Source organism: Tinamus guttatus, unplaced genomic scaffold (genome assembly GCF_059628265.1).
Source record: "Tinamus guttatus ecotype Peru unplaced genomic scaffold, ASM5962826v1 Tinamus_guttatus_pri_ptg000260l, whole genome shotgun sequence".
NCBI classification, from domain to species: domain Eukaryota; kingdom Metazoa; phylum Chordata; class Aves; order Tinamiformes; family Tinamidae; genus Tinamus; species Tinamus guttatus.
In genome coordinates this window covers 1,247,107-1,261,988 of record NW_028288794.1, presented here as the reverse complement: position 1 = coordinate 1,261,988, position 14,882 = coordinate 1,247,107, and the positions used below count along the sequence as shown (strand labels likewise).

Below are 14,882 nucleotides of genomic sequence, written 5' to 3'. Positions count from 1 at the left end.
TTTTTTTTTTTTGGATGACTGAAGCTTTCTGAATCTTGTTGCTCAAAGTGAATATGACCCCAAAGTTTAATGAAGCTGTTCTTCAGCATCTTCTTCAAGTTCTTTATCTGCACCAAATTTGATCACTGATGTAGCTGTTGGAAGGAATTCACAGTGCCATGAATATTATGGATGAATGACATTTTTTCTCAAAATACAGACAGGTATAACACATGACCAGTCCAGATAACATATTTATTGCAATCCATTTGGATGATAAATGTGAACATCTTTAGATTTATTCCATATGCCAGGTTTCAAAAAATATTTTGAAAACACTAAATTCTATCTACTAAGGCAAAATACAACAAAAGTGCATGTCTGATAGACTGATCCATATGTTAGTGCTCATGTTGGCATATGGGTGTCTATGACACACTTGTTTGAGAGTTTGGGCACGTTTATTTTTCAACTGCAGCAGAAAATTCAGTTGCTAATTACACAGTAATTTTGCCCTACGCTAAAATTGCTTTAGGCAGAGATTTAGACCACAGATTTAAGTGGGCTTTGTATCAGCTCCAGGAGGTTTCCATTGATGTCTACAGGAATCTCATACAGATTCAGAGCAGACTCTGCAATTGATAGAGAAGATCCTGCCTGTGTTTGAAGAGAAATATTTAGCCTTTTACTTCACACAGACAAGCCATATTATGGTACAAACCAAATGCACTGTCCAAGGGTTTCATTTAAAGCATCTTTGTTTGTAAAATCCATTTGAGCTGTTACTAAACACTATTTTGTCTGTCTTTCTTCCAGTCGCTGCAGAAACATGTACCCATCTTGGCCAGGTTTATGCTGACAGGGACGTTTGGAAACCTGAGCCATGCCAGATCTGTGTGTGTGATTCTGGATCTGTTCTCTGTGATGATATCATCTGTGACGATCAAGAGTTAGACTGCCCCAACCCAGAGATTCCCTTTGGAGAGTGTTGTCCAGTTTGTCCACAAACAACAACAGAAGCTCCAAGAGTAAGTTCAATTTTCATTTAAATAGTCAACTGTGTTTTTCACTTTCTGACTTCAATATTTAGAATGGACAAATTATGCCAAATCAAATAAAAAACAACCCGAATTTCACTTTATCAAGATTCAAGTGCTTCAACCCACTTTTACTTAGAAGACAGGCAAATATAATTTCAGATAAACGGTAAAAAGAGGCAGAAGGCAGTCGACATATTACATATTTTAAGGAAAAGCACAGGAAAAATGCAAGCAGCTTATTTGTTGAAGTCATGCTTAATCTATATCCATGAAACAAATACTAACTCAGAGGTAAATAAAATCGGGCTGTTTTCACAGCTACATCATTGTATGTATTTCCTTTTGTGGAGTAATTACTGACTTAATCTACAGTAAAGGAAAGATGATTCAGACCCTACAGCTATAATTTGTCATTATCTTGTTTTTAGATGTCAATGTTATCTAAAAGCAGTTGCAGCAACTTAACCTCAGAAAAAAAGAATTTTACTGCATGCCAGGCTCCACCACCTGAATTGCTTCAGGGCTTGAACTAGTTATAATGACATGTACATTGTAGAAATGCTTAGGTTACCTGAACATTTCATCCTGGTTTAAGATCCCTGAGATTCAATAGGGGCATATGGATTCCCTCATGGATATTGAAGATTCTTAAGTGGAATGGCCTTGCGAGATTGTCACTGCTTGCAAGTTTTGGCTATATTAAAAATATATATATTTCAATAGGTTCACAATATTTTAATATCCCCATTTTCAGTAGCATTAAGAATCTCAGAGCAATAATATAAACAGTGATCTGTGTGTGTGTGCCTGTGCATGAGCAGAGGAGACACTACATGTGCGTAAAAAAGGAGAGGCGGAGATGTGTATGTGGAAGAGGAAGGGAAAGGATGTGTAGCATACAGTATACTGTAGCTATATACATCTGCTATCTGCTCAAGTGTGAGATGTCAAATACAAATAATTGGCCTAGAGTCAGTCACACCGTGCTAGTGCAACCTTAGTGCTTCCAGAAGAAGCTGAAGTGAACTCTTAGTTCACTGAAGAGTTTTCACAGGCTTTAATTAATGACCAGTACATATAAGCATACTGGAGATGGAAGTATGAGTTCTCTTGTTGACTCCAGCAGATAGATACAAACTTTTATCCCCGTAAAGGCCTTTTTTTTAGCTTCTGGGATAAAAGGTTCTTATTTTAGGACTGAAGTTCCCAAGATGCAATCCTATGTCATCAAAATCTCACAAAATGTAGATTTTTGAAATATTGCAGTGGTAATTGCAAATTGAATTAATTTGTTAAAACTGTATTCCAGTGTTTAACCATGTTTTCCTCTTGCTTACGTATTTAATTTCAGTTTTGTTTTTTTATTTTGATTTTCTTTTAAAATATTTTTTCTTTTTTTTTCCTAGACTACTCCATCTGTTGTTCGAGGTCCCAAGGGAGATCCTGTAAGTGCAACTACTTTTTTTTTTTTTTTTTTGAAGAAAACTAACAATGTACAGAGCCAGTTAATATAGTGCTGTATATTCCATTCAACTTGCTGAAGTATCCTGCTTTCACTGATGTCTGCACCATCTGCAGACTGTGCCATACAGTTGTTTTGAAGTAACCTCTTTAGCTTCAATAGAATTGTGAAAAGCACAGAAGAATTTAGTACAAAGTGTATTACCTTTGTTACCTTTTTCTTAAATAATTCTCTCCATGGACTCCATGGACTGGGAATGTATGGAATTAATTAGCAGTGTTAATTTCACATTCAGCAGCTGACCTGTTTAGTATTTATAGTGTGCTCAATGCAATATTAGCAGGAATAAAGCTCCAGCAGCTAACGCATGTTTCCTTGTATGAATGTTGTCTACTCTCTTTACCTCTCTCGAATTGTTGAGGTAGGACCTTAAGTGCGTCTAATGAGGAAGGCATGGGGAAGGCTGTCTATCACAGGCTTGTATAATTTGTCCAGAATGAAAGAATTTCTTCTCCATGTGCTTTCACGTAGAAGCAAGTGGCAATGTTTGTTTTATTTGTGTCTTTGCAGGGTTCTCCTGGTACTCCAGGCAGAAATGGTGCCCCTGGCCCTCCTGGACAGCCAGGGAGTCCTGGAGCTCCTGGTCCCCCAGGGATCTGTCAGTCATGTCCCAGTGTCAGCGGAGGCGTAAGTAGTTGTTATGTTCAGCTACTGTGTTGTTTCTCAGAAGCACACAAAGCAATGTTGTGAAGTACAGTATTCAGTGGACATCTCACCTCTTTCACAAAGTACAAATATTAGCCTCTCTTGGGCTGATACTTGCACTGCTATGAAGGCAGTAACGAACTTAGCCCTTGTACCTCCTCAAACACTTGGCTCTCAGGCACATCCATCTCATTTGTGCCTTTGAAAAACATCTGAGTAACGTGGGGTTTTTTTGTTGTTGCTGTTGTTTGTTCGTTTATTTGTTTTCTATATAAGGTTTGGTTGGAGTGCAATTAAATATCTGTCTCATCCTATAAAACTTTTGTGGCCAATACTGGTAAAACTTTATCTTATGTAACTTTATGTTACTTTAAAAAAAAAGAGAGAAAAAAATGCAGGAGAAAGTATTTCCATTCAAGTTTAATGGTTAGAGAACTTATATACTATATTTTATCTATTCTGGTTTAATAAAGAAACATTCTAGAAGACTAGACTGATACTCAGGTCTCCTGCCTGTAGACAAATGTCATGTAAGTCCTATTTACTGTGCTCCTTCTTGTATTTTGTTTCTGGCCCACTGGATCTTGAATTCTCTTCTGAACAGCTGGGCAGCATCAGCAATAGAGCTGATGAGTTCTCGCTGAAGGGGCAGTTGGGTTGTCATTCTGGGGTGTCTATGATATGCATTTAATTCCTTCACACAGGTAAAGGATCTGAACCTGGGTCACCACTTCCTTGCCAATTTCTGTAACCACCGCCTAAGAACGAGTAGCCCCTTTGTGCTATACAAGAGCAGGGACCATCACTACATTTTATAGAGAGCTGAGTGTCTTAGGCAGTTCTGAGTCTCAGGTGAAATCTGTGCAGAGGATATAAGCAGAATACTTTTAGTCTTTTTCCTGACGGTGGATAGGTATAAATTGGGCATCAAGCTGTTCACCATCTCCTTTCCCTAACATCTGCATAATAAAATCACAATGTGACAATTGAAAGGCTGAATTAGGAGTTTCCTGAAAAAACATCTGCATTTTTTGTTTGTTTGTTAAAAATTGTTTTATATAAAAGGGGATATCAGAAATGCCATCTGCTGTCACAAATCCCCATAGGACATGTTTTCTATTGGAAGGATTTTTTATTAATTTTGAAATGAATTGTCGGAAGGAATGATGCTTGGTTGCTGGGCCTCAAAAATCATGAAAGTTTTTGATTTATCTAGAGTGATATAATGAATGGGAAAGGAAAAAAAGATAGAAAATGATGTGTGTGTTCTCAGCTAGGAGGTGAAAAGTTTTACCCATAACTCACAGAAGGACACATATATGTAGGTGAGAGACTTTCTGGTACAAAATGCTCTGAAATGAGACTTTCATTAGCTACAGGTGGAAGAAACGAAGAATTAATAAATTGTTACGTTGCTTAAGCTTAAACCATTGTCACAGAAGAAAATATTTCATCAGCTTCTTTGAGAGAATTAGATAGAAAAGCGGTTGATAAGAAAATGGAAGGGGAGGAAAGTTTAGGAGGAGTCAAACAAGGAAGAGAAGAACAACAAAGGTAGTTTGTTGGCTCAGCTGAGGCTCAGCTGCCAGAGTAAGAGGGGAATTCATGCAGTGTAGGGAGCTAACACCACTATGATTGCAAAGGAAAGATATTGGCAGGGTTTCTCTCATGGATGATTTTGAACTATGGCACTTATATGTTAAAAAGGTGCTACTCAGTGTGTGTGAGTTATTTCCATTCATTTGTCTTATCAAAGTGAGAAAATTCTTAGAAATAAAAAGCAAACACCTTTTCTTTCTTTTCTTTTTTTTCTCTCTATTTCTGTTACAGAGTTTTTCTCCTCAATATGACTCCTATGATGTGAAGGCCGGTTCAGCTGGTATTGGTTACCCTCAGCCCATTGTAAGATGATAGTCTTTTCTTTTTCCATTCTTTTATAAAAGAACATTTTTTTTCTAGTTGTAGATTATACCTTGGATGTCTGTCTGTATCCTGATTTGAATTTAATATATTAAATTTTAATTATTTTTCTGCAAGTGGAATGTGATGTGAGTCGGCAATTTGCTTGGCAATATCATTCTGGAAAGTAACTACAGATGATGTCTTTTTCTGCTTTTTCTCTCTCCCTTTTTTTTCTCACTTTCTTAATCTTCCTCTTGTGCTGCCTCTTCTCCTTTGTATGCCCTCCTTACTTACTAGCTTTTATATTTTTCTGATAATTGCTTCATTCTCCTCCTCATTTTTACCTCTTCTGTTGGCTCTAATCTTTTATTCATTCTTCTGCATTCTATTTTTCCTCATAATGAATCCATGCTTCTTTATACTTCCCCAACTCAAATTTGCCTGATAATAAGTAAGTGAACCCCTTCTTTTCATCCTACATGTAGACAAAGTTTTTCACTCTTTATATTATTATTATACCCACAGCTATTCAGGCTGTGTACTAAGGATGCTGTGTTTACCTGATACCTGGTACCAGTAGTAAAAAGGCTTTTTAGTGAGACAAAACATGGGCTGGCTGAACAGTCATGCTTCTTCCATAAAGCACACATAGAAGATGCACCTCCTGATTTTTCTCTTAGGCACTAGAGTTTCTAGACATTCACTACCAATGATATGGACTTCCCTTGCTGTAGTGATATTGTACTGATATATAGAGGTGTTTTTCTACATTCAGGAAATTTGCTCTAAGGGATGTGGTAAATTACTATCATTTGAGATTGGCTGCTGCTTTATTAAGTATAATTGTGATTTCTCATCTCAGACTGCATAACAAGGTTTGGGTATCACCTGTCATAATATATGAAGTTCCAAGCAATTGTTTATCACAGGGTTCCATAAGATCATCTTTTGGAGTAAATACTAAATCATGACAGCTGTTTTCTGTTTTTGCTGACCTATAGTCCATTATTTTCTCACCTTTATTTTCATCCATTTATTTCTACCTCGTTCTTTTGCTAGTATGTCATTCATGCATTCGTCTCATTCAGCTATTCATTTTCTTACTCATTTGTCCTGTTTATTCATTTTTCAGCTCCTCTCAGTTTTTGCCCACAGCTTATCATCTGCATTTTGCTACTGGCATCTTAGTATCAGATGTGCTGAACCAGGCAGATAACAGCAATATCTTTCAATTTGACAAACATGGTTGCTCCTCTCTATTTTGGCATTTTTCCTTGAGATGCTGTGTTCTGATCACTGTGCAATTGTTAAAAAAAATTATTAATTGGGCATCCTAGAATATTTTCAACATGAATTAGTTATGTCATATACTCTTTTATATTTTTCATGTCAATTCTCATATTTTCATGTCGTATGCTCTTTTATAGAACATGTATTGCATCATGTAATACATGAATCCAAAGTAACTAAACTTGATAGGACTAAATACCATTTATCGCTAATATTATATGGGTTTTTAATTAAATACTCAAAACTGAAATAATTTGGAAGAGTAATAAAAAAAAATCAGCTATAGCATCAAAAATTTTCCATTGTTACCAGTGGGTTATTACCATGCCTGGTATTTCATTAGTTGCACATCTTTCCATTACTGTACTTACAGTGTCTTTGCACTCCACATACACTGGTTTTGAGCTTCATATTTCAGTTTCTCTTCATTTACTCTTATTACCTTCACATATTTGCTTTATCTCTTTCTCCCAGTGCGCATATTCTGACTAAAGTATGCTTATTTATTTACAGTCTGGAGACACTGCCAGCAAGCAAATGCCATTCCTAACCATGAGTTTATTTCCTCAGTGTACAATTTGAAAAATATAATGTCTCATTTGTTTAGCCATACATTTAATTGATTGATTGCAATTGTTGAGTTGATGATTTAAATCCATGTCGTGTCAGGATTTGGTTTGTACCAAGTGAGTTCTAACAATTCACGCTAACTGCTCTGCCACTTCCTGTACTTTCTGACTTAGAAAATTGAAACTACTACACTGATTCTATGTAATTTTGACAAAACGTTGGGAAAAGAAAGTTGTGAACTAGTATTAACATAGTATGTACATATACTATGATACTATACTACATATGCTAGTGTGGTTTTGCTCTGCAATTAACCTTATATTATGAAAGTTCACTAAATGTAACATCTATAGTGACAAATTCTGACACCATATGACAATATCTATGAAAAAAAGGATTCCCAATATTGCCTGTACTACAGCACATACAGTGTTTCTCACACAGCTCACATATTTGATTGTTTTGGTTGTATCAAATTCATGAGGAGTTTAATTTAATAAAACCATTTTTTAAAAAAGAATCACAGGCAGCTGCAATAAACCATTGTGCTGATTTTCGAAAGATTTCCATTTTGCCGTATCAAATGCTTTTAATGTTGTTGCTACTAGAGGTAGAAATACTATATATTTTTTAATGTAGAATTTCCTTAGTTATATTTTATTCCATTTTTTTACCAGCTAAAATATGGAAGAGTTCTACTGATTTGAGATTTTCCATATAGATACTATATAGATAGTGAGGTTTCATCCTCTGAGTTCTTTGGTGCATTTATTTTTTATGGCTTACTACTACTGTACAAATTCAGAAAATGAGTTAATTGGTGAAAACACATGCCTTGATGACAGGTAGCAAAAATATGGTCTAAATTCAGTATACCTATAAGTCCTAAGAAATTTAAGGTTGTAAACCGCTTACAGGGAATGTTGCCAAGGCACATCTTTCTCTTAATGGAGGAGGTATTATGACTATAGGAAGCCAAAAGGCTCACTTCTCCTACAATTTTTTTAATGACTTGTACATGTATATGTAATGTAACTCCAAAATGCACATGAGAAATTTTAAAATTAGTTTTAGAAACCAGCATCTGGCATCAGTACACCAGCATGGAGTTTTACTAGGATGCTTTAACGACACCATTGAGGGTGGAGGCTAGGGTAATGGTTCCATGGTGGGGAAACAGAACCTCATTACTCTGCTTAACATGTTAAGGGTTCCAGATATCTGTTCTGTCAGTTAAGCTAGCTGAAGAGCTAAGCTGCAAGTAGCTTTTCCGAGGGCTAGAGAAGTGAAACAGTGAGCAAAAAGAAAAATCTCAACTTTGAAAAAGTCTCCTTTTGGAGTAACAAGTTGTATGATGCTGCAAAGATCCTGTTGTATGATCAGTAGTCTATTTTATATTTGTACTTATATGTAGCAACATGTATGGGCTCTTTGGACTTGGGATCCACAAATCCTTGTGGATTTGTCTCTGCACTAATATGCATTTACATTGAAAATTGTATTTCAATATTACATTAAGCTTCATATATATAGTACATTGATATAGCAACCATTTTTTTAATCCACAATATAGAGTGGCTTTCCAGGACCCCCTGGCCCCAGCGGTCCCCCTGGCCCCCCTGGTCATGCAGGTCCACCTGTAAGTAAAATTAATTCTTTTAGTACTCATTCTTTTTATATGAACTTCTCCTTTTCTTTTTCATAAATATTAGGTACATTTTAAACCCCAAAATCCACATACTGTGAACAAGAACTGTGTGGTTAAATATTATGTTCTGTTTTGGGGCTGTACTATCCATGTACCACCAAGAATCAATGACTTAAGGCCATATGGTATTTAGGCACATGTCCCTGTGTCCCTCAGCTCCCCTGAGCTCACTTACATTCCATGAGATGGCAGCTGAGGTTGAATTTTGCCCTTAGAAATTCTTAAAGTATACTGCTGTTTATAAGCTTCTGTTAAAAATCCTAAATGTATATTCGTACAAAAATGGTAAAGGGAGGCTGGTGAAGGAAAATGGAAATCCCAGCACACATTCTGTGAGCACACAGAGTTTGAGTTTTTTAATGTACATCCCTTTTGAGAGAGTAGTTTTATTTATTTATTTATTTATTCATAGAGGCTTGATTCTGACAATTTCACCTTCTTTTGGTCATTTGGTGATAGATCTGAATATTTATTTCCTTATGATTATGAAATCATTATGAGATATGATAGCACCATGGATTGATGCATGGAACTGGTTATATATAAGTTGTTTCTTTCTGCATTATAGGGTGCTAATGGATACCAAGGTTCCCCTGGAGAGCCAGGACAACCTGGCCCTTCTGTACGTATACATTATATGCTATTATATATGTCAAAGACCTGATTGTTCAGATATTAATTTGACAGTTCATCCTGTTTGTTAACTACTGTGTACATCAAATGTTCTAATACTTTTTATGTCTAATACATTTTTAAAATTAATAAAGTTCAAGACAATTAAAATTTACTATTTTTCTAAAGGGACCTCCAGGCCCTCCTGGACTGATAGGCCCATCTGGTCCACCAGGAAAAGATGTAAGTTCACTACTGTTCGCCCAGTGGTAATGAATGAATAGAGTGAAAGTTGATTAAATGAATAGCAGAGTGATTTGGTACTGCTCCACTTAAAAGAGTTTTTAATGTCATCTGATTTCTATATTTGGCAAAATGACCATAAGAAACTGGATTTTGTTTAAACTAGATGTAAATGTCCATTCCAGAAGAGCTTCAGTTTTAGCTGGCAATTTAATTTAAACTTTTTTCCTAAGGAAAAACTATGTATTAAATGTGATCTTTCGATCTGGTACAAAATGAATTAGTGGTTATAAAGGTAAGCAGATAATAGTAGTGGTTGTCTGCTCCCTTCAAGTCTTTGGAAAGTACTTTTCAAAAACAGTAAATGAAAATATAGTGAAATTGTCTTTAATATAATTTTCCCCATTGTCTGGTCATGAAGGTTTCACCTACTTATTCCATCTCACCTTGATCCAACAGGACTAGTTCTTTGCTGGTAACTGTCAGAAAATTTACTTTCTTTCCACAGGGAGAACCAGGAAGACCAGGTAGAAATGGAGATAGAGGAATTCCTGGATTGCCGGTATGAAAAAGCTCCCAGTAACAATGATCTTCTCATGGAAGGTTTTGTTTTCCAAGTTTAAACTAGTCAAATGAACATGATGTGTAATGTACATTGGCTTGTGCCCTTGTTTTATTTATGCACCTTCCTATATTTGTATATTTAGGGCCACAAAGGACACCCTGGAATGCCTGGAGTGCCTGGAATGAAGGGTCAAAGAGTAAGTATTGATAAAACTGTAACTGAATCTGTCACTTGCATTATGGTGCTACATTCTTGAGCCATTTTTTTTCTTTTTTTTTTTCTTTTTTTTTTCTTTATTAATCCCCAAATAGAGAGAGAGAATCAAAAAATTAGAGGTCCATTTCCAGACTATGTAGTCTAACTTCCCATAATGCAAACTGTTTAATTTTATTTAGCTAGCTCAATTGTAGAGCCCCATACCAAATGTTGGATTAAAGCACACCTTCCAGAAAAGCATCCAGTCCTAACTGAGAGAGATGGACAAGTTCAACATTTTCTTTGGAAAAGTATTCCATTAGCTAGTAGCGCTCAGAGAAGGTGCTCTAAATCAGTATTTCTGCTTCTACTACTTTTTCTTCATAAATAAAGATTAACTACAAACTTATTTAAGATTCCAGAAATGCTTTTTTTTCTGTTGTCTGCTCTGAGAGCTCGGCTTGCATGTTATACTAAGGAAACAATGAGAATGTGTATTGAGCATACTTAACAAACTTTTTTATAATTGGAGAGAGACAGCACTACTTAAAACCTCCTCTCTGCATAAATTTTAGTTCAGAGCTAGAAAACTGAAGCTGAAATCCCAATTACTGAGTTCTCAGCAGTGTGAGTAGGAGCTCACAATTTAGCCAAAGCACACAATCGATTTCTGTTACTGCTTTATTCTTGTAACACTTTGTTAAACAATTATGATTTCCTTCTGCAGTTATGTAAAAACATATAAAATATCTTCCTGCAGTTTAAAAGCATTTGTAATCCTTCATATATAAGATGAGAATAAGAAGTGATTCTCTTTCATTTGGGGGAATTGCCACGGGGAGTAAGGAGTGTGAGATAAACACTAATCAGAGAGTGTTTTTTGCTTCCCACAGGGTTTTGATGGAAAAGATGGTGCAAAAGGTGACAGTGGTGCTCCTGGTCCAAAGGTAAAATAACTGTTAATAGTAAAATTTTTGTAGGAGATAGAACTAGACCTCAATTTTTTGTTATATAGCTGTGCTTTGTATATTACAATATTATAAAAAAAAACTCTTAATTAACACAAACTAATTGCACATCTCTCATAAAGAATCTGTAACATGAAAGGAATTAGACTGTCAGAATCATATCTCATCCTCATTTTCTAATTGCAACAAATACGAGATTCTACAATGGAAAACCATGTCTGGATCATTTGACTTTATTGCATAATAGAAAAAGACCAAGTCTTCCTGACTTTCTTTTTTAATTTAAATATTTTGTTCTGACACTTTTTTCAGACTTGTCCGAGCTTACTGACCTCACACACTGAATACACTCCCCAGCAGACATAAAGCCCAAATAATTGTGCTATGTTGTTTCTACAGCTCATCCTCATGAGTAAACCAAAAACCATTCTCAGCAAAGTTCATTCTCTCATTGTGTGGTGTTTTCTTTATGCTACAGGGTGAAACTGGTCTTCCTGGAGCAAATGGATCACCAGGCCAACCGGTAAATATACATATTCTGTAGTATTTAAATGGCAGTGCCAATGGTACTTTCCTGTTTACAGACTTGCTCATCTTTCTTTTAATTACCCTCCTATAAGCAATGAACAGTACTGACCTATGCAAATAAGAGGAATGTCTCTTTACAAAACTGTATGTGTTTGTTTTACAAATTAGTTTTCTTGTGTTTCATAGGGGCCAAGAGGTCCATCTGGTGAAAGAGGAAGACCTGGGAATCCTGGTGGACCTGTAAGTAACTGCAACTGTTGCTGTAATCAAAAAGCAGCACATGTTTAAATATGTTGAGAATTCTCTTCCCCATACAATTTATGTCCTAAAACAGTTGTAATCTGTGCAAAGGATTAGAAAACTACATATCATCTATAAAATCACATGAGAAAACTTATTAGTCACAATTACGGATGGCAGTAGGTAGCACATGACATACCTGTTTTAATTTCACAATTGGTTCACCATTTTATTCTCTATTTTCTGTTCATATGAATGAATTACAATTTGAGGGAAAGTTCAAGATTTCAGGAAAGGCTTAGGTTCACCCTAGAGAAATGGGGAGAAGGAATGGAAGCAAGGTAAAGGAGAAGAAGGCAAAAAAATATTAAAAATACAACCTCTAAATTAATTTGAAGGGTAAAATTATGTATCGACAAGAATTAGGAGGTAATTTCTATGTTTTGAAAGATGTCATATTTCATAACTTCCAACACAATCAACAAAGCACAGCGAAATACAAAAACACAAGCAACTTTTCTATACAAGCACTACGTACCCTGAGCAGCAGATCTCTTGATGTACTGTTTGCAAGACGGGCAACATGATTTAAATCAGAACACCATTAGATTCTGGGAGTGAAATTTTATTCTTTCTCATGAATTATAAATAACTTATTCTGAAATATACAACATCTATTTGTATCTTACATATTAAACTTCAGGAAATGATCACACAGGTGTTGTTTTGTAGCCATTATTTACTGAAGAAACCTGATATGAATATGCTTTTATGTCATGCTGTCTCATCATTACAATGTAAGAGATCTAAGGTGACGGGCATTCCTTCAATATTTAATTAATTATTATTTTAGAATTTCATAGTTCAAGAATTCTCATGTCTTTGTAAAATAAGTGGGAATGTCCAGATGCAAAAGCATGCGAGTCAGGGGCATTAAAATGTCCAAGGGGAGTGCTCTGTATCAGCAACTTGTGTTCTTTCCATAGGGTGCCCATGGCAAAGACGGAGCTCCAGGAGCAGCTGGCCCACCTGTAAGACTTACTTTTTTGACTATTTATTTCTAGCTGGTATTCTTTATCGTCAGCAAACCTGAGACTTGACATGCTTTGGTTTAGGAATAAGCGTTTTCCTAAATTATATTTTGTAACAGTATGTTGCTTAAGATACTTGAATCATACTGTGAAAATAAAACAGTTTCAACATTATAAGTCAGAAAACATATAAATGCATAACTAAGTCATTCTCAGAGAATTTACTGATGAAGAGAATAGCTATTCTCTATATCACATTTTGCATGGGCTCATTAGGCACCTGTCTGAGATGGACTGAAGTTTTTATATTCCAGGTGCCCAGAAACACAAGTGTGTCCATGTGTCTATGTAACAGCTGTATTGGCTTTTTTTTTCCTACTGTACCTTTTTTTAAAAAAAAATCAACTTTTGATCATTTTTCCTAACTTTATCTCTTTAATGATGTTTTCGGTGTTTTAAAAATTTTAAATTTAACTGAACTCATGAAAGTAACTAACTTGCAGGTGTGATATGTTAAAACTAGCCAAATTTCATCTTCTGCAGAATGATTTATATTTGCCATTTTGCCAGGTGCTTCCTTATTCAGAAAAAAAAAAAAAACTCATAATCAGACTTTTTTTTAACTTAAGATTAATTCCATATGGCTTTTACCTCTTGTATTAATATATTTCCTTCACTTTTTAAGGGTCCCCCGGGTCCCCCTGGAACTGCAGGATTTCCAGGCTCTCCAGGTTTTAAGGTATTCAAGCTAAATGTGTATATTAATAAAGGATTTGCTCCTTTCTCTAATTAGCCCTTTTATGACACTATACATCTTAACTGGATGGATTCTTTTTTTCTGGCTTCTATTACAAGGCTAGGACTGATGTATCTTCCTGTGTAGCATGAGGCAAAACTTATCTTCATCATCCTCATGAGTAGCCACCCCAAAACACAATCAAGTGGTAGACGCCAGGCTTTATGTCACATTATGGGAGGGGCTCAACTGAACTTTCAGCAATTAGAGGAAACACGCAGCGTGCGTTAGTACCATGTACCTCAGTGTCATGCAAGATCGATCCTTGCATTCAGGTGGTGGTAGTAACCGTCCTTTTCCCGAATCATCCAAAGATACTTCAGGAGAGGAAGAAGCAAGGAAACTAACATTGTTTACCCTGGAGACAAGATTAAACTGCATTCATTCTCCCTTTACTTTGTTTTTCCTTAGGGTGAATCTGGTCCTCCTGGTCCTGCAGGTGCCAGTGGTGCTCCTGGAGAGAGAGGAGAACCTGGTCCCCAAGGTCATGCTGGGCCACCTGGGCCTCAGGTCTGTAAACACTGCTTGAGAGCTTGGCCAGCCTGCCCTTCACAAAGCACTACGAATTCTTTGGTTTAAGGGCCCTAGGCTAGTTCATCAATTTTTTATTCCTTCATTTTTCAGGGTCCTCCTGGAAGAGCTGGAAGCCCTGGCAACAAAGGTGAAATGGTGGGTACCTTTTGAATTGCTGTCTTTTGTGTTGACATCACTGTATTGGTGAGGGTTACCATCTTGACCCAGCAGAATTCAGCAATGAACTCTGTTCATCTTAGTGTCTTTTGGTTCCCTGCAGGGACCTTCTGGTATTCCTGGTGCTCCTGGCTTGCCAGGAGGTCGTGGTCTTCCTGGTCCTCCAGGTACAAGTGGAAATCCTGGAGCAAAAGGCTCTCCGGTGAGTCACAAAAACTCATTACATGTTTGTACAGATACACTGGAAATAGTCCAGGTACCATTAAGAAAGACCATTGAATCTGCCTATTCTTTTGAGATGATCTAATAAATTATTTTATAGTAATAATATGCAATTGTTTTTATGAATTTATAACAT

General features: G+C 36.2%; 1 protein-coding gene across 1 annotated transcript in view; it reads left to right on the top strand.

Moving 5' to 3' along the window:
• Nucleotides 1-14,882, top strand: part of COL3A1 (collagen type III alpha 1 chain) — a 50,239-nt gene that overhangs the window by 16,172 nt on the left and 19,185 nt on the right. Inside the window, exons 2-18 of the mRNA XM_088526980.1 lie at nucleotides 796-1,007; nucleotides 2,426-2,464; nucleotides 3,052-3,168; nucleotides 5,017-5,088; nucleotides 8,522-8,587; nucleotides 9,225-9,278; nucleotides 9,458-9,511; nucleotides 10,020-10,073; nucleotides 10,219-10,272; nucleotides 11,165-11,218; nucleotides 11,718-11,762; nucleotides 11,954-12,007; nucleotides 12,994-13,038; nucleotides 13,724-13,777; nucleotides 14,246-14,344; nucleotides 14,459-14,503; nucleotides 14,628-14,726. Of these exons, the coding sequence (XP_088383106.1) occupies nucleotides 796-1,007; nucleotides 2,426-2,464; nucleotides 3,052-3,168; nucleotides 5,017-5,088; nucleotides 8,522-8,587; nucleotides 9,225-9,278; nucleotides 9,458-9,511; nucleotides 10,020-10,073; nucleotides 10,219-10,272; nucleotides 11,165-11,218; nucleotides 11,718-11,762; nucleotides 11,954-12,007; nucleotides 12,994-13,038; nucleotides 13,724-13,777; nucleotides 14,246-14,344; nucleotides 14,459-14,503; nucleotides 14,628-14,726 (1,217 nt within the window). The remainder of the gene's footprint in view (nucleotides 1-795; nucleotides 1,008-2,425; nucleotides 2,465-3,051; nucleotides 3,169-5,016; nucleotides 5,089-8,521; nucleotides 8,588-9,224; nucleotides 9,279-9,457; nucleotides 9,512-10,019; nucleotides 10,074-10,218; nucleotides 10,273-11,164; nucleotides 11,219-11,717; nucleotides 11,763-11,953; nucleotides 12,008-12,993; nucleotides 13,039-13,723; nucleotides 13,778-14,245; nucleotides 14,345-14,458; nucleotides 14,504-14,627; nucleotides 14,727-14,882) is intronic.